At 61.6% G+C, this 21802-nt stretch overlaps 1 protein-coding gene across 5 annotated transcripts in view; it reads right to left on the reverse strand.

The window, feature by feature from the left end:
- PTPRF (protein tyrosine phosphatase receptor type F) overlaps positions 1–21802 on the reverse strand; it is an 83438-nt gene that overhangs the window by 10435 nt on the left and 51201 nt on the right. For 2 of the 5 annotated variants that reach the window (XM_065914759.1, XM_065914758.1), the window contains 15 exons: positions 19757–20026; positions 17704–18285; positions 17358–17494; positions 16768–16912; positions 13093–13398; positions 12232–12425; positions 9282–9308; positions 7875–7992; positions 7217–7795; positions 6447–6544; positions 6057–6310; positions 5877–5970; positions 5130–5345; positions 4697–4851; positions 2073–2188 (listed from right to left, as the gene is read on the reverse strand). In XM_065914759.1, coding sequence (XP_065770831.1) covers positions 2073–2188; positions 4697–4851; positions 5130–5345; positions 5877–5970; positions 6057–6310; positions 6447–6544; positions 7217–7795; positions 7875–7992; positions 9282–9308; positions 12232–12425; positions 13093–13398; positions 16768–16912; positions 17358–17494; positions 17704–18285; positions 19757–20026 — 3291 coding nt within the window. The remainder of the gene's footprint in view (positions 1–2072; positions 2189–4696; positions 4852–5129; positions 5346–5876; positions 5971–6056; positions 6311–6446; positions 6545–7216; positions 7796–7874; positions 7993–9281; positions 9309–12231; positions 12426–13092; positions 13399–16767; positions 16913–17357; positions 17495–17703; positions 18286–19756; positions 20027–21802) is intronic. The other 3 variants (XM_065914772.1, XM_065914763.1, XM_065914780.1) reach the window with 3 other exon arrangements.

The raw sequence follows: 21802 nt of genomic DNA on the forward strand, positions 1-21802 counted from the left end.
CTCCCCTACGTTCTCTCTCTGTCTGGCTCCCCCTCATTGACCATCCTTCCATCTGTCCTTTCTCAACATTCCAGCTCCTTCCCTGGCTGCTCCTGGGCCGCTCTCTCCCCTCCCTGCACCCTTCTCCGGGGGAGAGCTCATCTATCTGCAGGCTTTGACCACTGCGTGCTCCTTGGCACCTCCCTCTCCTGTGGTTCCCGCCAGGATGTTGGCGTGGAGGTCCCCCTGGACCTCCCATCCCACTGCTCAACCAGCAACCACGGAGCCATCCTGGGACCCCTGCCCCTATTTCCTCACCCCACGGGGAATCAAGCCCAAGCTCTGCTCAGGCAGGCCTCTATGGCCAGCCCCACGTCCAGGTCCTTCACAACAGTCTGTCTCCCCAGGTTCTCCCCCTCCAATCTGCCTTCCACACCACAGCCAGGATGACACTTCTAGAGCGCCCCATTGCTCCTGTGCTGAAAACCCTTCATGCCTCCCTGGCGCCCTCAAGATGAAGCCCAAACCCCTTAGCCTGGCGTGCAGGCTCCCTCTGTGACTCACCCTCCAGACTCAGCTCTGGGCTCTCAACACGCCCAGCTCCCATGCTACAGGACACAGTGCCCCCCCAGTTGCTTCTGCACCTGCCATTGTCACCAAAAGGAGCTCCCTTCCAGCCCCTCTGCCTGACTAAGGCCCCCAGGGCTTCTCATCCCTCTCAGGGGAGGCTTCTCTGCCCTCCAGGCCCCAGCACCCTGGAGTTCTGATTCCTTGCAGACCTGCCCACACTTGGTTGCAACAGCCTGGCTCTCCCCCTCTCGGGACATGTGCACTGGAGCGCTGACAGGAAGCCCAGGGTGCAGGAAGAGAGCTGAAAACCCCAGGTGGACCCATAGCTGACTCCAGTGTCAAGCACCAGACCCAAGAATGAATGAGTCTCCAGAATTCTGTGGTCAGCAAATTTTGCCATAAAAGGCCAGAAAGTAAATATTTTTGGTTTTGAAGACATATGGTATGTGTCATATCTACTAAACTCTGCTCTAGAGTGTGAAAACAGCCATAGACAGTACATGTATGAAAGGGCATGGCTGTGTTCCAATAAAACTTTATTTTCAGGAACAGGTGGTGGGCCACATTTTGGCCCCAGGCCACAGTTTGCTGACCTCTGATTTAAATGATTCTGGCCTTTGAGTCTTCCTGCTGAGGGCCCAGATATTCCGGAATAGAGACAAGCTGCTCCTGCTATGCTCCCATCTGAATTTCTGACTCATAAAAGCTGTGAGACTAGTACATCATTGCTGTTGTTTCCAGCCATGAAATGGTGCGGTCATTCAGCATGCAGCGCTAAGTAGTCTGTGCACACACAAACCCTGTGTGTTTCACAGGCGCTCAACAAGACCCACCATGCGCCCAACCCAAGAGATGGCGGAGGAGGAAGACAGTACCTGGCTTCACAGAGCTCAGACTATCACTGAGGCAACCCCAGCCCAGGGCGAGGGGTGTCATGATGGAAAGGAGCACCTGGGAGCCGAGGAATGACCTCCTCCTCCCCCCACCCTGGGAAGAAGTCTGAGCTGTGTCTGCTGGGGTGCAGACAGGGAATGACAGCCAGAGAGCCCACGACAGTGGTGGGGAAGGAGGGGCAGGCACCAAGTCCTGTGCTGCCTCCTAGGGCTCACATGGAAAATCTGGGCCCAGCCACCAGGAAGGGTCAGGTGCAGACAGCCCTATCCTGCCACAAGATCTGATGAGCCCCATCAACAAACCCCTCTTCTGGGTGCAGGGGTCAGAATTTAGGTACAGGGGCTGGCACCCCGGGGCTGGGATATGGGTTCTGTGAAGGTCCCAGCCCTAAATATTTGGAGGGCTTGACTGAAGATAGGTCAGGGTCTAAGGAGCGTCACCCCACCCGCTGAGGCTTCCAGGCCTTGCAGCACCTGGAAGGTGTTCCTTGGTCACTTCCTCACAGTGGGTGGGTTCAGGGAGAAGGGTGGAAAGCAGGAACAGGAAACGGGGGCCAGGGTGAGGCCAGGGTCCCTGGGCAGAGACTGGCAGACCCAGGTGGGGCAGGCAGGCTGGGGGAGCCACCCTACCTGGGGTCTGGTAGTTGAGCCGCCGCATCTCCACGGGGTCGGAGGAGTGGGCCAGCAAGGAGTCCTTCAGCCCAATTGACTGCTCATCTTTGGACGATGGGGAGTGGGTCCTCTTCCTGGAGAGACAGAAGGGTGGTTGGTGAGAACCGAGGTCCAGGCGGAGGCAGAGACACGTGGCATGGCCGGCTGCCCCAGAGCTCTGAGTCCACAGCTCTGCCCCTCCCATCCCAGCCTGGGATCTCTGAGCGCAGGGGAGCCAGGGCCACAGGGTGGGGATGGGCAGAGAGCAGGAGTAGGGAGCAGACAGTGGGCCAGCACAGCAAGGAAGGAAGGGGTTGCAGAGGCTGGTGGCTCCTTCCCACGGGGACAGGTCACAGCTGGGCAGTGGCTGTTGTCCACAAGACCCCCACGCTGAGGCAGCAGGAACCACCAGGAGTAAACATGCAAACGACACGTAAGATATGCAAACATCACAGAGAGCTGGGCCCCCGCTGTCTGGCTCTTGGGATCAGGGTAAAAGCGCAGAGCAGCAGGGGAAGGCGTTCCCCTGGCTGGGCAGAGTCTTCCCTTGCTGGCCTTGGCTCCACGGTCTATGGGGACAGGATCAAAGACAGACTGTGGGGTCCATCTGCTGACAAGTATCTAAGACTTCTGCGCAGGGGACATAGCTGTATCAGGGGAGGAAACTTACGCGAGTGTGTGTGAGTGTGCACCCCACACTTCCCCACTGCCCTGCAGCCAGCGCTCCTTGCACACAGGCCAGGCTCTGTCTCCTGCAGCGCGGCAGTAACCTCAGACACCTGGGAGCCTGGAGGTAGGCTCTGGGGAGTTCAGAGTCAGCCTGTGCATGCATGGGAAGCATTGGCGTTCTGAGCTAAGCCCATCTCTGGAGAAGGGGCACCCCCTGTGCAGGCCACAGGTGGAGAGAGTGGCAGAGCCAGCCCCGGCATCTGCTGAGCTGACCAGACAGCCACAGGCCAGGAGGCTTCTGATCCAAGCAGCGCCCCTCCCCGCTGGGCCCGCAGTGTGCACTGGGATGAGAAGTGAAGGGGGAGGCGTGTGAAGAGAGAAGGAAGGACTCCTACCTTTCTTGTTTACTAGGTCCCGAAAGACAGGCAAGGACAGAAGAAAGGAACCGTCACTGTTTCCGCCACACACACTCAGGCCCTCTCGTGACACAGGGGGACACTGTGGACCGATCTAGCGGCACCCACGTGGCATTCACAGGGAGAGGGGTCACCTCTCCTGGCGTACACCAGGATCCAGACGGCAGTGGAGGGGTCTTGAGTGGGTGTGGGAGTCACTCCTCAGGTTCCCCACCCATGGGTCTTCTGGCCCTGAACCAGGCGAGCTGGTCCCTATTCACCCTGGGAGGAAGGAGCTAACTTCAGGTAGCAGGCACTGGGTCTAGGTCAAGGGTCAGGGTCAAGGGTCAGGAGAGATGGGGCATGGGGCACAGGCCCCCTCGTGTGTGTACCTGTGCAGACACAAGGACCAAGTGTGTGCTGACAGCCTTGTGCTGGGTGCTGGAAACAGGCCCAGCGATGTTCCCATGGAAGCACCACCAGACAGTGAGGGACAGTGTGAGGAGGGGGTGGGAGGGGCCTGGCAGAGCCTCGTGGCACCAGAGCCTGGAAAGGAGTCTCCAAGGATGGGACAAGAGTGCAGTGGAATGGTGGAGGCCAGGCCGGCCAGGAACTGAGTTAGTTCAGTGATGATGTAGGGGGTGGTGGCAGGGGCCAGAGCAGCCAGGCATCTGATGGACCGTCAGGCTGCAGACAGGCTATAAAACTCTCTAGTGAAAGCTGAGAAGTTTTATATTGAGGGTGACAAAGCAAATCTTTGCAAATACTCTTCAGGCTGGGAGGAGGACAGAGAGGAATGGGAACAGTAAGAAGAGGAGGCAGCGGCAACTATGCAAGAGACAGGACCGAGGTGTACCACGTGCGTGTGCGTTACCTCGTGGGGAGCTCACGGTGGGGTGGGGGGCAGGTCAAGTGATATTCACGAGAGACGGGGCGGGTAGTGGGAGAGAGAAGGGTTGAGGGTGATGCTTGGATTTCCAGTTGGTAACTGGGGGGGGTTGCCCATCCTCTGTGACAGGGACCCTCAGGGGAGGGCTGTGGCAAGGTCAAGACACCCTCTGTCTGGGATAATTGTGGAGGCTGTGGTCACAGTGGGCACTGAATAAACATCCGTCAAGTGAGTGTCCGTGGGCATGTGGACCTGGAGCTGGGTCTGGGCCTCTCAAGGCCTGGGCAGGGGAGTCAGGCTGGGAGTCGTCTAGCGCTGGTGTTAGAGGGGATGCTGAAGGTAGGAGACCAGGAGGAGGTGTTTTGAAGCTGAGAGACAGACATGCTCACATCCACCAAAACAGAGACGGACAGACGGACATGCCCTGGGGATGCACCTGAAAAGTCCTTTGTGAGGGTGTGGCTGCTCATCACTCCCAGGCTCACACCAGTGGGTGTGCACACACACTGTTTCTGCTCTCCTGGCTTCTCTCTGAGCCCAGGAGCATGCACCCCGGGGTGCAGGCCGGTGTGGCTGCCCCGGCCCGCATGTGTCTGGCCGGGGAGGGCCTGGGGGTCCAAGTGAAGGTAGCCGTCCACCAGAGCTCTCACCTCTTGAAGAGGAGGATGGCAATGACGATGAGGACGATGAGGATGACTGCCAGGACAGGACCCGTCACCCACAGCAGCTCGGGTTCCTCCTGCTGCTGGGCTGGTGTCACCTGGACCACGATCTCGTCAGAGTAGGGGCTGCAGGCATAGCGCTTCTGTGACCCGGTGGAGGAACAGCACAGCGCATGAGCCCCGGGGTGAGATCCCCCATCCTCCATCCCCCAAACCTGGAGAAAGGGCTCTGGGCCAGGTCTCCTGGAACTAAGAGGTTGACCTAGGCCTGGTCAGCTCACTGGGCCCCTAGGGACGGGTCGGGTTGGCCTTCTGGATCCTAGGGGGTCAGTGCCCTGAGACCGCAGTGCAGGTCTGGGGCCTCTGGGGTGTCTGAGACTGGTCTGGGGGTGTCTGGTCAGGCCTGGGGTCTTGGGGAGACCTGGTCCACGGGTTCCTTGAGGGAGGCGAGCACAAAGCACTGGTAGCTCAGGTCTGGAGACAGCGGCCGGTTGTAGAAGCCCTCGTAGTTCTTCTTGTCCCCTAGGGTGAAGGTCTCTGGGAGAACGTCCACCTGAGCGGCCACGTATGGCTTCAGCCGCTCCGTCTGCCGCCGGCGCCGCCGCTCCCCGCCGCCCTGCTCGATGGCCTCCAGCAGCTGGCGGCAGAGCACGAGTCACACAGGGGCCTTGGAGCACGTGCTCCTGGGCTGAGGCTAGGCTCGCCGTCCACGTTAGGGGCCTGAGGCTGGCCTGACTCTCTGGCCGCACAGAATCATGCCAGAAACCAGCAGGCAGCGCCACTCCTCCCAGCCAACCTAAGAAGGGGCCCGCTGGGCAACCTGCCCCTCACCCTCACCAGAGAGGGCTGGGGGTCCACTCAAGCCTGTCTGGCCTCTAGACCCCTGGAGACTGCGAGGCTCACAGGGCCTGAGATTCTCTACATCTGAGAGATGTCTCTGCCACTTCACACCCCAGGGGATCCTCCACAAACCCCTCTGGGCAGGTCTCAGTAAGCCCTCCAGGAGTTCTCTGAAAGCTCCCAGGAGCCAGCTCAGAGTGCATCTCCTCGGAGACACGGGCAGGCTGCCAATCAGAGAATAATTCCAGTTTGGGGGGAGTCCCCAGGGCACAGCCAACCAGCGCAATGGGACTGCCATCAGGGCTGCCCCGGCCGGGTCCCCGGGCACCTCGTCCAGCTCCAGCTCCTCGGGCGTGCTCCACCGTGGCGCCAGCATGCTCCCTCCCATGCGGTCGATGGGTACCACCATGATGTAGAACCACCTGGGCGGGCAGAGGAGAATCAGGACCGTCCTCCCCTGGTTCTTGCGTGGTTGGCCCCGCCCCCGGCCCCCGGTGTGTCTGCACACCTGACGAGTGCCGGCTCCTGCACGCGGGGCATGGTGAGGGTGAAGCGGCCGTCCTCAATGAAGGCTGAGGCCGGCAGGGGCTTGTGCGGCAGGAGGTCGGGGGCCGTGCGGATGGACACGAGGTGCTGCAGGCCCCCTGCGCTGCTGCCGCGGTTCATCAGCACAAAGGAGTATTCGGTGTTGGGCTGCAGGTCTGCGATCAGCTTCCGCATGGAGTGCCCGTCCACCTCCACGCTCTGCCCGTTGTACAGGATCTGCACGGGAAGCGAGGGGGGGCGCAGGCGGCGTGTTCGGGTGAGGGGCCCCCTCCCAGGCCTGCAGGACAGAGCTCTGTGAACGCAGACGCGCGGGCGGGGACTGAGTGTGCTGGGCCCAGTCGGCCCCACCTACCCTGAAGGGTACTGCTGACTTGTAGGAGTCGGGCACCTCCCAGCTGAGCAACACGGATGTCTTCATTGCAGCCTCCACACGGAAGTTCTTGGCAAACACTGTTGGGACGCAAGGAGGGAGGAGTCAGCTCTGGCTGCCTAAGGGGAATAAATGGGCCTGGAGGGCTCCCCGCTGGTAAAAGATGGGGGGGCAGGGTGCAGGGGCTTAGGGATGGCTTCAGAGGGCCAGAACCCCCACTCCCACCAGCTTCCACTGCACACAGTTCAGCTCCCAGCCCCGGCTCTTCCTCATGGTGAGAATCGAGTGGGACAGAAGCCATAGGACCCTTGGTTGGGCTCTCCAGAAGGGCACGGGTGAAGCTGGAGCTTACAGACAGCAGGTCAGAGTGACCAGAGGTCAGTGGGACTCGATCATGAGAAGCCATGTGGCCGCGCACCAGAGCACAGTGGACCGTGTTCACTAGAGGTCAGGGGGTCATGGCCCCAAGAGGTTAGTGTTGCATACCCAAGAGCGGTGATGCAGTCATGAGAGATCAGTGGGTCAAGGTCACGAGAGATTGGAGTTGCCCAGCAGAGGTCAGTAGGCCAAGGACAGCAGAGGTCAGGGGCCACACACGGAGAATGTGGCGCCTATTCACTAGAGGTTAGTGATCATGGTCATGAGAGATTGGAGTGTCACACACCAGAGGTTGGTGGCTCACAGTCGCCAAAGGTCAGTGAGTCAAGGAGAGCAGAAGTCCCCAGGCGTAGCCACGTGCCCGCAGCACACACCTTGCTCCACGGGCATGGTCCGGGACTGGATGCTGGGGCTGAGCGGCCCGGCGCCTTTGCTGGTGCGTGCGCGGACCTTGATGTCGTAAGTGGTGTCTGGCTTGAGGCCGGAGAGCATCAGGTGGGTCTCGGCAGTGACGTTCAGAAGCTCCTGCTGGCTGTTGATGTCACGGTACACCACGGTGTAGTTGGTGATGCGCCCGTTCCTCTCCGCCAGCACCGGGGGGTCCCAGATCAGTTCCGTGGTAGACGTGGTCAGCCCTATCACGCGCAGGTTTTGGGGGAAACCGCTGGGCACGTCCTCGGGGGTCGTGATCTCCTTCTCGAACTCTTCGCCCAGGCCGGCCCGGTTCTTGGCAGCGAGTCGGAAGATGTAGGTGGCCCCTTTGTGCAGGCCAGTGACCGTAAAGTGCTGGTCGTCCTTGCCAAAATCGATGGTGTTGGGCCGCGCCTCGTCGGCTCGGCGGTACTGCAGCCGGTAGCCCAGCAGCTCCCCAGGCAGCTCCTTGGGCGGGTGCCACTGGAGCAGCGCCGTGTTCATGGCCGTGGTGCTGACCATCATGGTGGGCCGGCCTGGGACTGAACAACCACGCACTGGGCTCCGGCCCTGCCCTCCTCTCGGCCCCGCCCTCAGTTCTGACCCCAACCCCTCACTCACCTGCCCCAGTCGTCGTGACAATTTTGGGCTTGCTGCGGGCACCGTCCCCCTTGGTGGTGTAGGCGGCCACAGTGATGGAGTAGGTGGTCTCCGGGGTCAGGCCGCTGATGGTGGTTTCCTAAAGGAGGAGGAGGGGCCCATTCCCATCACAGGACAGCAAGGAGGGACCAGACCAGGCCAGCCACCCCAGGCACATGGGGCCAGAGGTCTTGGGAGGGGGGCTGTGTGGTGCTGGACCCTGCAGGAGGCAGTACAGGCAGGTGGATGTGTGCCCAGGAGGACCCAGCCTTTCTGGGGAGCCACAAGCCTAAGGCAGACAAGCTGCTCATTCTTCCTTTCAGACAAGAACAAAGGGCCACACTGTTCCTTCACTGCATTGTACTGTGAATGGCACCTCGTGAGGTCCGGGTACACGTGACACACAGGGCAGACAGCCTCGCACGCACGTAGCACCTCGCTCGGCTCGTGGCACGCACACCCATGCAGCCTGCGGCTCCTCCTGCACCAGCAGGCGGAGGGCCACCTGTAGACACTAACGCATGCACACGCACACCACAGAGGGAGGTGGAGGGTGGCCGAGGCACCACCCTGCAGGACTGAGTGGGACCCCTCCTGTCCCCATCCAGGCCCTGGCTCTGTGAGCACCGTATGCCTTGCAAAGCTTGCTGGGGCAGGGAGGAGAGATGAGGAGGACAGGGAACACCCCCCACCCTGGGGAGCACACTGTCCCCAGAGATGCCTGAGAAGTCAGCCAGGGCAGTGTCCGCCTGCCTTGGCAGGCCCTGCCCATATGCCCATTTCCAGAGACATGCGGAAAAACACCATGGGAGGCCAAGCCAGACCACACAGAAGGAATAGTGGGAAGACGGGAGGGGACCACCGCGCAGTGGGAACAGAGCTGTCACCACCAGCCCTGGCGTCCCTCCAGCTCTAAGCCTCAGGTGGGGCCGCTGCCGCAGCCACCAAACCCTTGCAGGCCCCTTCTGCCCTGGCTGGAGGGTCTCCCAGGGCTGGGGCTCCAGAACACACTGATGCCGGAACCCAGCCTCCAGACCCGCCTCCCAGCCTGGGCCTGGAGCAGGTGATTTTTCACTCTAGGGATCAATAAGGCCTAACGATCAGGATGGGATTTAACTCCATCCCCATCTGGCCAGAGCAAGGGCCAGGCCCCAGTCGATCTCGAACACTGGCCTGAAATTGCTGCTTGACAGGCGAGAAGTAAGGATTAGAGAAAATGCCAATCGCTGCTCAGCTCGGGGCTCAGCGTAAACGCCAATTTTCTCCAGATGTGGCTGGTGCCCTGTGGATCTTGGCAGCTCAGGCTGGGAGGAAAGGCGGGGGCAGGGGAGTGTCCCACGAGCCCAGCCTAACCCAGGTCTTGCCCGCGCTCGCACACCTCTTACTTACATAGTCCTCGGACTCCTCTGGCTGCCACTGACCGCAGGAGAGGGAGAGAAAGGGAGACAGGATGTGAAGGACTCTAGCCCCGAGGGGGCCTGGTTGGGGGAGGGCTGGTGGCAGGCACAGGCCAGAGGGGTGGCACCCCCGGACCACTCACCTCCAAAGATCCCAGCCCCTGTCTCACAAGCCCAGCCGGCGGCACCAGGGCTGAGGAGGGGAGACCTGGAGGGCAGAGGGCCAGAGCAACAGGGTTCCCTGACATTGAGGGGTCGGAGGGGGCCGCCTGGAGGTGCTTAGAGGGAGAGGCTGCCAGACTTGGTGGGGGTGGGGAGACACGGAAGTGTCTGTATGGTACAATGGAAGTGGCTGTACTGGTTTGTCGGGAACAGTCCTAGTCTAAGCTTGCTGTCCTGGTATGATTATTCACAATGTCTCCTTTCCCTCTCAGAAGCATCCCAGTTGGGAAGACAAGATTATGAAGTGTGCTCTAGGCAAGTGATGTTGCCCAGGAACAGCAGAAGCTACGCTGTGGCTGGAAGCGGCGGGGCAGATTGGTCAGCAAGATGACAGAGTCCGTGAGTTCAGAGTCTGGACCCTGACCCACAGGCACTGGGAAAGACCCAGTTCCTTCCCAGGATGCCTTAACATCAAGATAAGAAGGGACAGATCTGGGATGGCACTACTGCTGCTGCTAATTCTCAATATGTTCTTTTCCAGGCTGTGGTGCATGTAGGTTTACTAGCTGGAGGGTGGAGAGAAGAAGGCCCTGGGGCACTGGAGGGCTGGGGGTTGAGAGCTGTCCGGCACAGCTGGACAGGGGCCATGGGCCATATCCCCAGACCACGGGGCCCTCTGGGCCAACCGCCTTGCAGTGCTGGTCTAATCTCTGTCCAGCAATCCCAGTTGCTCCTGTTCTGGGAAGCTGTCTTGGAAAGTCCTTGCAAGGAGTGTGGGACAAGATACGGGAGGAGGCCCTCGGCCGTCCCTCCTCCTGGCCTCTGCCACTTTCTAAGGTGTGGCTGGGCCCAGCCCTGCTCTAGGTTCCTTGCCTAGGGGGATGGGGGATGCCCTTGCTATCCAAGCCAGGCGTAGGCATGGAGGGCCTCGCAAGGGGGAGCCTGAGACAAGAAGGGAAAGAGAAACAGGTTGAGGCAAAACACAGGGCCAGAGGATGGAAGGGATCACAGGGGAGAAGACGACAGACAGGTAAAAATGCAGCCAGCGTGAGGGAGAGACAGAAACAGAGGGGAAGGAAAAACAGATCACAGGGATGAAAAGAGACAGGGAGGCGGAGTCACAGACCACGAGAAACAAACTCGAGATACAGACACACACATGAAAGGAGACAAGTCTGGCCACACAGTCGTGGGGAGCCTGCACCCCACTGATGGGGCCTGGGCTGAGCAGATGGTGCTGTGGGGAAGGACAGGCTGTGATGTCCTTGACCAGGCGCTCAGGGGACGGCTGGGCCCTGTGGCCAGGCTGGGGACCAGACCCCATCTGCTCATCTCCTGGCCTGGAGCACAATGACCCCAGTCCGGGTGTTGGGGGCTGCAAAGGCAGGTCCTCCACCTTCACTCGGCTTCCCGAGAGCTCGGGCGCGTGTTTACCTCCTGTCACAGGAAATCTGAGCCCAAGAGGACAGTGCCCTTCGTCCTATGGCCCAGCTCCCTCCTAACCACTTGGGACCAGAAGGGGGCACCCGAAGCGGAGCAGCTTCTCTGGAGCCGCAGTGGCTGCAGCTGTGCTGCTGGCCCCCTGGGGCGTCATGGCCAGAGGGAGCCCATTCCCGGGATGCTTCTGGGTGGGTGTGTCCACCCACCGAGGCTCCAGGAAGAGCCCTCAACCTGCCCCAGGAATGCAGGCGGGTCCACAGGCCTGCCTTCTCCCCCTGCTCCCTTATCTCTAGGCAGGCCCAGAGGAGGCAGAGAGCACCCTCTGGGCAGAAAACTGAACCCAGCCGGAGCTGCAGACATGAAAGCCCTGCCTGCCTGTGGGTGAGTCCAACCCTAAGTGCAGCACAAAGAACACCAGCCTGATCCCAGCTTGGGGGACGGGGGTGGTGTGAAGAGCCAGACCGGGGTGGGGGGGGGATGTTTGCATTCTGGGGGGGAAATCAGGCTCCACCCCCTCATGGCCCTGATTCTGGACAGAAAGCCCTTCAGCACAGACACACCACCAGGTGTCGTGAATCTTCAACAGAATGTGTGGGGAGGGAAGTCGTGGTAGCAATTACAGGCCTTTCCCGGGAGTCCTGAGACCTGGTCTCTTATCTGAGCTCAGCCACCCCTTACTGGGAAGATCTGGCCTGCTTGTCCAGTCTCCCAGTGCCCCAGGTTCTCCTTCTGGATAGACAACCAGCGCTGAGAATATCCCAGGAACCTCACCCCAAGCTCCCGGGCAGAAACGCCATCCCCTGAGGACGGAAGAGTGGAGATGTGTGAGTGAACCGGGCCGCGGGCCCAGCCCTTGAGAGCAAACATCAGCCTGGCCTGATTCACCGAACTCTGCCAAGACAACGGCCAAACAGGGCAGGTGACCGCCCCAGCTGGGAGAGGAGGCAGGCACGTCTCAAAAACCCAGCCTAACTGACAGCGGGTGCATTTCCTGGGGGGTGGGCTGAGGCCTGGGGGCATGCCGACAGAGCTCCGCATTGCTGGCACCGGTGGGCTGAGCCACCGAGGTGACTCCCAGGCTGGGACTGCCACCAGGGCAGGTGGGGCTGGCCAAGCCTGGGTTGGGACAGCTCGGGCAGACCCAAGACAGAGGAGGGAGTGATCCTGGCAGCTGGCCCTAACCTCCTGATCTCAGCACTTCCCCTAATGCCACAGCATGTCTTGGTGTCACCGTCCCTCTGACAGCAGGCAGAGGAGGGGAGCGAACCTGGGCTCCAAAGAGGAAGTGGAACGCGACGGCCTCGCCCGCCCGCCGACCCCACCACCTCCGGGGTGCACACCTGGGCCTCGGCCAGCATGACGTCCTGGATGACGGGGGAGCCGCGGGGCTCGCCGTTCTCCAGCCGCACGTAGGTGACCTGGTAGCCGCGGATCTGGCCGTGCTGCTTGCTGGGGACGGGCAGCTTCCAGGAGACGCGCACTGCAGTCGAGTTGAGCGGCTCCACCTCCACCTTCCGCGGTGGCCCGCTGGGCACTGGGGACCAGAAGGAGAAGGAAGTCAGGTGCATGGGCGAGGAAGTCAGGCGGGCACAGCACAGCTCGAAGGCCGTGCCTCTGCACCCACAGCCCAGGAAAGGCCCTGATGGGGATGTTCCTGCAGAGCAACGTGGAGGGCTCCCTCCACCTGCACGGGGAAGAGCCTGGGACTCTGTGACCACCCTCGGGCCCAGGACTGCCTCACTCAGTGGGGAGGTGGGGCACCAGGCCTTCGACCTCCCTGAGTCAGCACAACCTGTGCTATCTCCCCTGGGCCCCGCGTCACCCCGATGTCTAGTGAGGTGAGCCTCGCTAGTGTCTCTGGCGCCAGCCTCCCCAGTTCTTGCCCTCTTTGGCCTCAGCCTTTTGAGGCTCCCCTGCTTGGGGAGCCCCGGGGCTGGGATTTGGGCACAGGCTGTCCCACGAGCTCCATCTCCCCAGGTGGGGCCGTTAAGCCTGTACCGGGAAGACGGGGAGTCCCCCAGGGGTGCTCAGGAGGCTGAGCCCTGGGCTTCTGTCTGGTGGGGACATCTCTTGCCTAGACCGAGGCACAGCCTCTCCCGTCTCCAGCATCCTGCTGGGCTGTCCCGTGCGTCCTCACCCTTAGCCAGGCAGCTCTCCTGCTCCCCGTCCCCTCCCATCGCCTGTCCCCCAGCGCCGCCTACCGTCCTCATCGGTGCGGACCAGCACCGGGCTGCTCTCGGGGCCGGGGCCCACGTCCGTGTGCGCCCGCACCCACACCCGGTACTCCGTCCACTTCTCCAGGCCCACCAGGTCCCAGCTGGAGTGCTCGCGGCCGATGCCGTCCACCACGTGCCGCCCGCGGTCCTCGCCGTCCACCGCCTCGTAGGCCACCGAGTACTGGGTGATGACGCCGTTGCGGCTGTCAGCCGGCGGTGGGACCCAACTTACCCGGACGGTGGTGGAGCCCACGCTCACACACGTCACCTTCTGGGGGGGTGCGGAGGGGGCTGGGGGAGACAAATGGGGGGGGAAGCAGGCAGATGGAGGGCGGGGGGCCACAGGCACGGCGACCGGTCACGGAGTATGGAAACTCACCCAGGCGGGCTACTCCCCGGGGGGTGGCGTGGTTATTCCCGGGGCCCCATCAGGTAAGCTGCCGCCACTGGCCACCGGTCAGCCCGGCTCTCCCTCTGGACTGCAGGCTCTCCACACACCCACACACACAGACACACACACATGGCTCTACCACAGCGCCTCACACATCCACTGTCTCACACGAAACACACACAGCATCAGACACACACAAACAACGGGGGCCATGCCACCCTCACTCCCGGTCACACCTACAACCACTCACGGCTGTGCCCACAGCTCTCTCCCTTCTCAGGACAAGTGACCCAATGGCTCTTCTGGCGCGAGGCAGCCTGAGCCTGTGCCTGCCTGGACGGGGTGTCTATGGCCAAGGCGCAAGGCCCTCAGGGGTAGTCTAAGGGAAAGGGCCCATCGGAGGGGCCCTCACTCATCGTTTCCCAGACCCCAGTCGCACTGAGGACTTGGTGTTATCATGGGGGTGTTCTCATCGTGAGTTCTGCCACCACCCTGCCCGGGATGCCAGCAGCCCCTCAACCCACTGGCTCCCAAGCCCCTCACCTTCAGAGCCTTCTCCTCCCTGTGCTGCGGGGGTCCTGCCCCACCTACAACCGGCCTCCAACACCCCCCCGACAGGCCCTCGCCTCATGGCCCAGCTCAGCTGCTCAGGGTCCCCAGCCCACCGCCTGGCCTGCAGCCCCAGGGTCCCCATCTGCTGACCTACCATCCTCACTGCCCTTGCTATTCAGCTTAGACTCTCACCACTCATACCAACACGCCAAACTCTGAGATCCTGCCTAGCCTGCAGCAGGCTCTGAATGACCCCATCCCCCACCTTCTCCCAGGCAGCACATGGGGCAGGCAGAAAAGCCCGCCAAGGCTGGCGAGAGCCCTGTGAGCGCCCATGGCTCCCCAGGGCCACTGGCTGGTCTCTGCTCTCTGCCCACCACCCCCCACCACGCCGCTTGACGCAAAACACCTTCTACCTCCTCCACGCTCCTCAAACCTCCCTTCCTCTCGGCAGATAATCCCATCTCCTACTCTGCAGAGAAAACCAAGACCTCCCGACAGCAGCTCCTGCATCTCTTGGTACCAAACCCACCACCCAGCCAGCTCTGGCTCCGAATTTCTCCTTCCCCCACCCCGGGAAAGCGGGAGGTGCCTTCCTGTGCAAGGCCAGTCTCTGCCCTCTCCCCCACTTCACAAGGTGCCAACCATCCTTCTCTTTTCCACACAGTCTACTCCTCACGGACACATTTCCAATGACACTTACGTGTGCGTGAGATTTCCCCATCTTAGCCTTCCTACATCCCACCCTTGGCCCCACAGCCTCCGCTACTGCACCAGCTGCAGTGTCCCCCTCCTCAGCTAAGCCTCTGTCTCTACCTTCTTGTCTCCCATGCACGCCTCCTGGGGCTCCAGCTCCTCACGCCGGGTCCATCCCTGCGTATCACTATACCCAATGGTCCTCTCTGGCCCTGACCACTCAGCAGCAACATCTGGTCTCCTTCTTGAAACCCTCTTCTGACCTCCAAGACACCCCCATCTCCTGGATTCCCTCCCATCTCTGGTCCTCCTTCTCAGTTGACCTCCCGCCCCAGCTCTGGATTCCGGCAGCCCACCAAGCGTCAGCACCCGGATGGCACACAACGTCTTGAGCCTGAGGGCCTTGGCACCAGGTGGGCCCCTCGTACCTGCTTCTGTCTCATTTCCCATCCTAGGGAGCGAGCGGCACCACTCTCCTCCCAGGTCTACACACCACGTACAAGGCTGCATCCAAGGCATCCCTCTCCCTCAGCCCACCTCCACACCTAATCTGTCACGAAGTCTGGCCAGTGGGATCCCAGACAGCTTTCAAAACCACCCCCAACGCCCACCTCCAGCTCACCTAAGCCGCCATCTCTTGCCTAGACCAATGCACAGCCTCTCCTGTCTCCAGCGTCCTGTTGGGCCGTCCCATGCGTTCTCACCCTTAGCCAGGCAAGCTCTCCTGTTTCCTGACCCCAAAGACCAAATGCTGTCGTCCAGGGGCTGCTCCGGCCATACTGGCTGGCTGCTCACCCTGACCATAACCAAGCGCTTTCCTGCTTCAGGGTCTTTGGCACCTGCTGACCCCCCTGCCTGGGGCTTCCGTGTCACCCAAGGATGCCCCCTCGACCCCTCAGGTCACACGAGGTTCCCATCACATCTTCTCTCTACTGTTTGTTTACTCCACGGCACTTTACACAAATATAATTAAAAGCTTATTTGGGTAATTGTGGGTTTAATGTCTGTCTTCCCCGCTAGACTAGGACCCCCATGGGCAGAGGCCACATCACGGCTGTGCTACTCCCAGCAGGGTGCATGGGCCCCGGCCGGAGTGTGACAGGTGCTTGTAGAATGAATCCAGGAACACCAAGTCACACACGGCACAGTCACACAATCCCATGTGACATAAGGGTCCTCACAGGACCATCACATGTCATCACACATGCTGTCTCAATGCCATGACCCCAACCAGCCCCACATACTTGGCCCCATTATCACAGAGAGCCTCACAGACGATGGCTCACTGTGGCCATGTGACCAGAGAGTCCATGGGCTTGCGATCTGTCACCGGTAGGGAGAGGTGCAGAGACCCAGACACCCTGAGACACACTGGTTGGGTCCCAATAATAAGAACGGCCAACGGACACACCCAGACCCAGCCACAGTGACAGACACCCTCAGGGGCTGCACGGGTAGGTGCTCAGACGTGGACACACTCGCGGCATCAGTCTCACGCAGCAAAGAGGAGCACACAGCACTCCTAAGTGCGTGCACACACGGCCTCATGCACAGTCCAACACACGGTCCCAATGCGGTCTCGTCTCTGCCCCGGGCAGCTGGCTCACATGGACGCTCATGGAGGTGGCAGGAGGCAGGAATATGGGTAACAGGGAAATGAGATGTGGGGATACAGGAGGGAAGACGCCGCTGGAGCAGGTCTGAAACACAGTGAGCACGGCGGTCCCTCCACGAAGGGTGGCCGAGGGCTAATGTGACCAGCAAAGAGCGGATGGGGGAGGAGACACGGAACTTACCTGGGCGGGGGCGGGGCTGAGGGAGGGCAGGAGGCGGGTGGGAGCAGCGAGGGCAGCAGCCGCCTGGATGCAGACTAGAGGGCACTTACCTGTCCCTCACTTGGGATCCAGACTGAGCCCAGGGCCCAGCGGAACCGACCACCCGCCTGGTCGAGGGGAAGGGGGCGTGTGTGTGAGTCCGTGACCCGCCCAGCTGTAGCAGCCGTGGCTCTGGGAGGCACTTACTGGACTGCGCCGTGCGAGCCTCGATGGTGGGGGTGAAGACGCCCACCCCCAGCTCGGAGCGGGCGGCCAGCTGGAAGCGGTACAGTGTGTCGGGCTTCAGGTCCTCCACGGTGTAGGAGGACGTGGGGTCGAAGGTCACCTTGTGCTGGAAGAGCAACGAGCACTCACTGACCACCCTGACCTCAGAGGTCACTCAGAGGTCACCCCGAGCACGGGCTGTGGTGGATCCCTGGGGACCCACCGTGGCTGCGGGGCTGGCTCCCTGCCACGTGGACACGTGGCCCACGCAAGGGCACCTCACTGACCACATGGGCATGGGAACACCACGGACACGTGGGCCGGGGAACTTGAGAGCTCTGCTGGTGCCATGCAAGCCACAGAGCCGAGGAGACCCAGGACGGACTTAGGGGCTCTGTCCCCAGCACAGGGGTGACAGACTACAGAACCACACAGGCCAGCACGGGTCCGAGCGCCTCAAGGGGCTGTGTCCCCACGACCCCGGAATCCCGGAAAGCCTACCTGGGAGAGCCCAGCACAGACCCCCAGGGACTGGGAGCAGCCGTCCTCCCCCCACACTGCCGGGTGCTCACCTGCTGGCCCTCGTCCTCTGCCGCCCAGTACACCAGCTCATACTTGACGATCCGCTCCTGCGGGGGCAGCAGCCACGAGAGCTGGATCCTGGTGTCTGAGTCCGCCTCGGCCTGGAAGTCCGCAGGCTGGGCAGGCACTGCAACACCCCAGCCAGGCTCCATCAGCCTCGCCAATCCCCCGAGGGCAGGGGCCCCCAGCGGAGGGAGGCAGGGCCTCACCCCACCCCTGCCCTGCCCCCGACAGTGGCTGTGTGTGCAGATACGGGCTTTCATCGTCCCCAGAGCCGCCCCCGCCCCGGCTCACGGCCTGAGGGAGGGGGTACCACCCAGCCTGGCCTGCACCTACCTCCCTGCTGCGTCTTGACCTGGATGGTGGTGCTGGGGGGGCCATCGCCCACGGCGGTGAAGGCCAGCACGCGCAGGCTGTAGGTGATGCCGGGCAGCAGGCTGCCCACGGTGGTGAGGAGCCCGGCGTCCGTGTTGTGCTTGTGCCAGGCGCTCAGAGGGCGGCGGGAGTCGGGGGTGTAGTAGACGCGGTAGCCCCGCACCAGGCCGTTGGGCTCCTCGGGCGGCTCCCACTGCACTAGCATGGTGCTGGCGCTCAGCATGCGCGCCTGCACGCGGCGCGGGGGGCTGGAGGGCGCCTGCTCCCCCGTGCGCGCCCGCACCGCCTCGCTGGGCGGCCCGCGCCCGATGCTGTTCACCGCCAGCACGCGGAAGGCGTACTCTGAGAAAGGGCTCAGGCCGCCGATGCTGTAGCGGGTGGTGGCCACGCCGTCCACCTCCTGGAAGGGGCCCTCCGCGCCCGCTGGGCGGTACTGGATGCCGTAGTAGGACACAGGCTCTGAGTTCCCAGAGTCCCAGGTCAGAGTGACGCTGGTGGCCGTCGTCTCTGTCACCACCACATCAATCGGAGGCTTCGGCAGGGCTGGGGACAAAGTGAAGGCTCAGGGCCGCCTGAGGTCACGACCCCAGGAGCCAACCCTGCCCTGGGGTTCATCCAACCAGAGTGTGGTTGACCCCCCCCCAAACAATCGCCTGAAAAGCCCTCGGTGACCACTGAGGTCACCTAGCGGGGGCTGGTGGCCAGGCCCGTCAGTGCCTGCAGGGGCCTTGGGTCATTCACTTCTAGGATTCCTCGGACCTCACACCAGCCCTGGAGGCTCATCAAGCAAACGGATCCAGAGATGGCCTGCCTGGGCCTGTGCAGATGGGAGACACACAGGCCTCTGCAGTGCATCTGGGCTCACCCATTGGCGAGTGTGTTTAATAGAGGCGGGGAGAGGGAAGGGATTTCCTCAGGGAATGGTCCTGGATTTGAGAGAGACGGATGGGGCTGCTGGCCCCACAGACACCATCGCTTGGCTCAAAAGGAGGGGTGAAGCCCCAGGTCCACAGCCAATCCCCAAACAGGCACTCACAGACTTGAGTGCCGACGGTGCGCCAGGCACTGCGCTATGGTTGAGGACACGCTGACACACGGTCACACCGCTGCGCTCATGGGGTTTATACACCAGTGAGAGAAGCGATCAGTGAGTGATAATCGTGGCTCTGGCATGTGTAGTGACAGCAGAGAGCAGGGTGCTGAGATGGAGAAAAGTCCAGGGTGTCCTTGAACGGGGTGATTGGGGAAAGCTTCCCAGGACTGAGGCCTGGAGAGCTAGGTGGAGCCAGGGATGTCAAGGGTGGGGTGAGGGCAGGGTGATACTCGGGACTGTTGGCTTGCTCAGTTCACAGCAGTGAGGATCCTGCTCTTTATCTTAAAAGCAGTCAGAAGCCACCGCAGGGTGTTTCTCCCTTTTATAACATGACACTGCTCTGTTAAAAAGATGACTCAAGCTGCAGAATAGGGGGTGTTATCACAGGGGAGGGAGGAAGCAGAGCACCCCAAGGAGTCTGGTCTACATGTGGCTGTCCCAGGGCTCCGGGCAGAGAGAACCCACCTGCCTTGGCTACTGTTTCCCATCCTTCTTTCTGGGAGGCTGGGAAAGCTGAGGGTCCAGTTCTATGGTTAGAGGGGTGTGTGGTGGATTCAGACCCCCAGGGTTCAAGTCCCTGCTCCATCATTTACTTCCCTGTGACTCTGCGCCTCAGTTTCCTAACTTATAAAATGGGAACAACAAGAGAATCTATTTCCCAGGGTGATACCACCTGAATAATATAACCTGTGCTTCCTAACCAGCACGGCCCCCCAGGGACCTAGCACCTGTTAGCTCAAATGATTAAGCCAGTCTCTGACAGAAAGCCTTCCGTCCACCACTGAGGGCCAGGAGGACCCCCGGAGCTGGGCACCAGCAGAGTAACAACCTCAGCCCCGACCATCCCCCAGCAGTCATGCCCTCCCCCCCCCAACTCCAGGGAAGGCCACGGGCCACGGCCAGCACACCAGCAAGGCTCACCTTTCACGGTGACCTGGGCCGTGGCCTCGATCATGCCCAGGGAGGAAATGGCCACGCAGGTGTAGTTGGCGGAGCGCACCACGTTGCTGAGCTCCAGCACGTTGCGGCCGACCGGCATCTCATCCTCCTTGGTGAGCTCTTCGGCCCCCATCATCCACTTCACGTAGGGCATGGGTGCGCCGACGGCGACGCATGTCAGGTTCACGCTGCCGCCTGGCATCACCTCCTGGCTGCTGGGAGGGATGGAGAAACGCGGAGCCACGCGGCGCACTGCGGGAGGAGGGAGAGAGGCGCTCACAGGCCGGGCCGGGCACGTGTGTGGTGGAAGGGCAGGGGCCCCTCGTCCAGGAAGCCCCTCTCGTCAGAGCCAAGGGGTGGGGTCCCTGGGCTCCAGCTGACCCCCACCCATCCTGCTTTGGGGCCAGAATAGCCCCCACTCTCAGGGACTGTCTGGAACACGAGAGATTCTGCATCCACGCTCCCGTTTTATAGCCTAGGAAACTGAGGCCCAGGATCACAGGGGAATCAGTGCAAGGCCTCCTAGGGGCCACATCCCAGGTCGCTCTCCAGTGCCCGCCCCTACCTGCTCCGACTCTGCCCCCACTAAGGAGGGTCTCCAGCAGGGCTAGCTGGGGCACTAGTGCGAGAGATCCAGGCACACTAGGGTGGAGGGTCCTCAGAGCAGGACTGGGGCAGGGCAGAGGGTCAGCTCGGAAGAGACGTGGCCACCTTCTCTGAGGCCACTGCCTCCACCTCCAGGCCATGATCCCCAGGGAAGAGATGAGGGCAGCAGCAGGACCACCTCCCAGGACCTCAGCCACGCTCAAGGCAGAGCCTGAGAACCCAAGAGGAGGGGCTGCCTCCAGGAGGGATTGGACAGGGGCCAGAGTTCTGGGCGGGCCAGGGACGTGGTCCGCGGGCAGGATGGGTATGACGATGGCAGTAACATGATGAGGGTGCCGAGCAGACAGCTTTCGGCACCAAAGGACAGGGTCTCAAGGGGGAGGGTGGCTGTGCCTGGCCACAACCTCCAGCCTTGGGCTCCCCAGGAAAGAAGCTGTTCTGAGCTTCTCAGTTCAAGGTGCAGCCTGGATCCCCCCACCCCACCTGCCAAAGTCTCGAGCTTGGTAAAGACATTCGGAACATGCAGAAGGAGGGAAGGCAAGCAAAACCTAGCCATGGGCAGACATTCTTGGCATGCAGACATGGCATGCAACTGGTGGGCAGAGGCTGGGGTATGTCCTTCCTGGGCACCCCTACACGCAGGGCTGAAGAAGGCAGGCAGCAAGGTGAAAAGACCCAGAGGGGACCACTCAGGGTGCAGGTCTCTGTGGGTCCTTGCTGGGGAGCACAGGCATGCAAAGGACCCACAGTGCCACATCGGGAACACCTCCACCACAGGTGCCAGACTGCTGCTAGCTCAGCCCCAAAGCACGGAAATCAGAGCTGGAAGTAACTGCAGACACCACCTGGTCCAACCTGTGACCTCACTACACAGAGGTCAAAGCAGCAACCCACAGACCACACATCCAGCAAATCACCATGTCCTGCTAACGCACCACCTAAAATATCTTTCCAACACTTTTCTTCCCAAGTCCACAGGTGAATGCCACCTCCAAAGTCCAAGCCACCAGCCTTCCCTGGATTACTATACTGTGTTCTCCATTGCTCCTCCTGCCCTGGTCATCCTCTGACCCAGTCACTGGCCCTCCACAAATAACTGGCACAAATCCTTATCTGTTCACATCACCTGCCCTGTTAAAAACTGCATGGAGCTTTAAACGACTCCTCAGCCCAGGTTACGGGACCTCACTTTGCTCAGCCTCAGCTGTACCCACGCTGCCTCCCTCCGAAGCCTCCAGTCAGAGCCGAAGGACTGCCAGTGCCACGGCCAGCACCAGGGACCGAGTCTACTTCCCTCTGTGACCCACGCTCGCTGGGGTGTCAGCGTGTCTCCTCCTAGAATTGGCATCCACGTCTTCTTAGGAGAACCATCTCAGCCCCCACTCTTGGTTCATGGGATATGCGACCCAGATGTGGCTCAAG

This window comes from Muntiacus reevesi, chromosome 1, assembly GCF_963930625.1.
Source record: "Muntiacus reevesi chromosome 1, mMunRee1.1, whole genome shotgun sequence".
Classification (NCBI taxonomy): Eukaryota; Metazoa; Chordata; class Mammalia; order Artiodactyla; family Cervidae; genus Muntiacus; species Muntiacus reevesi.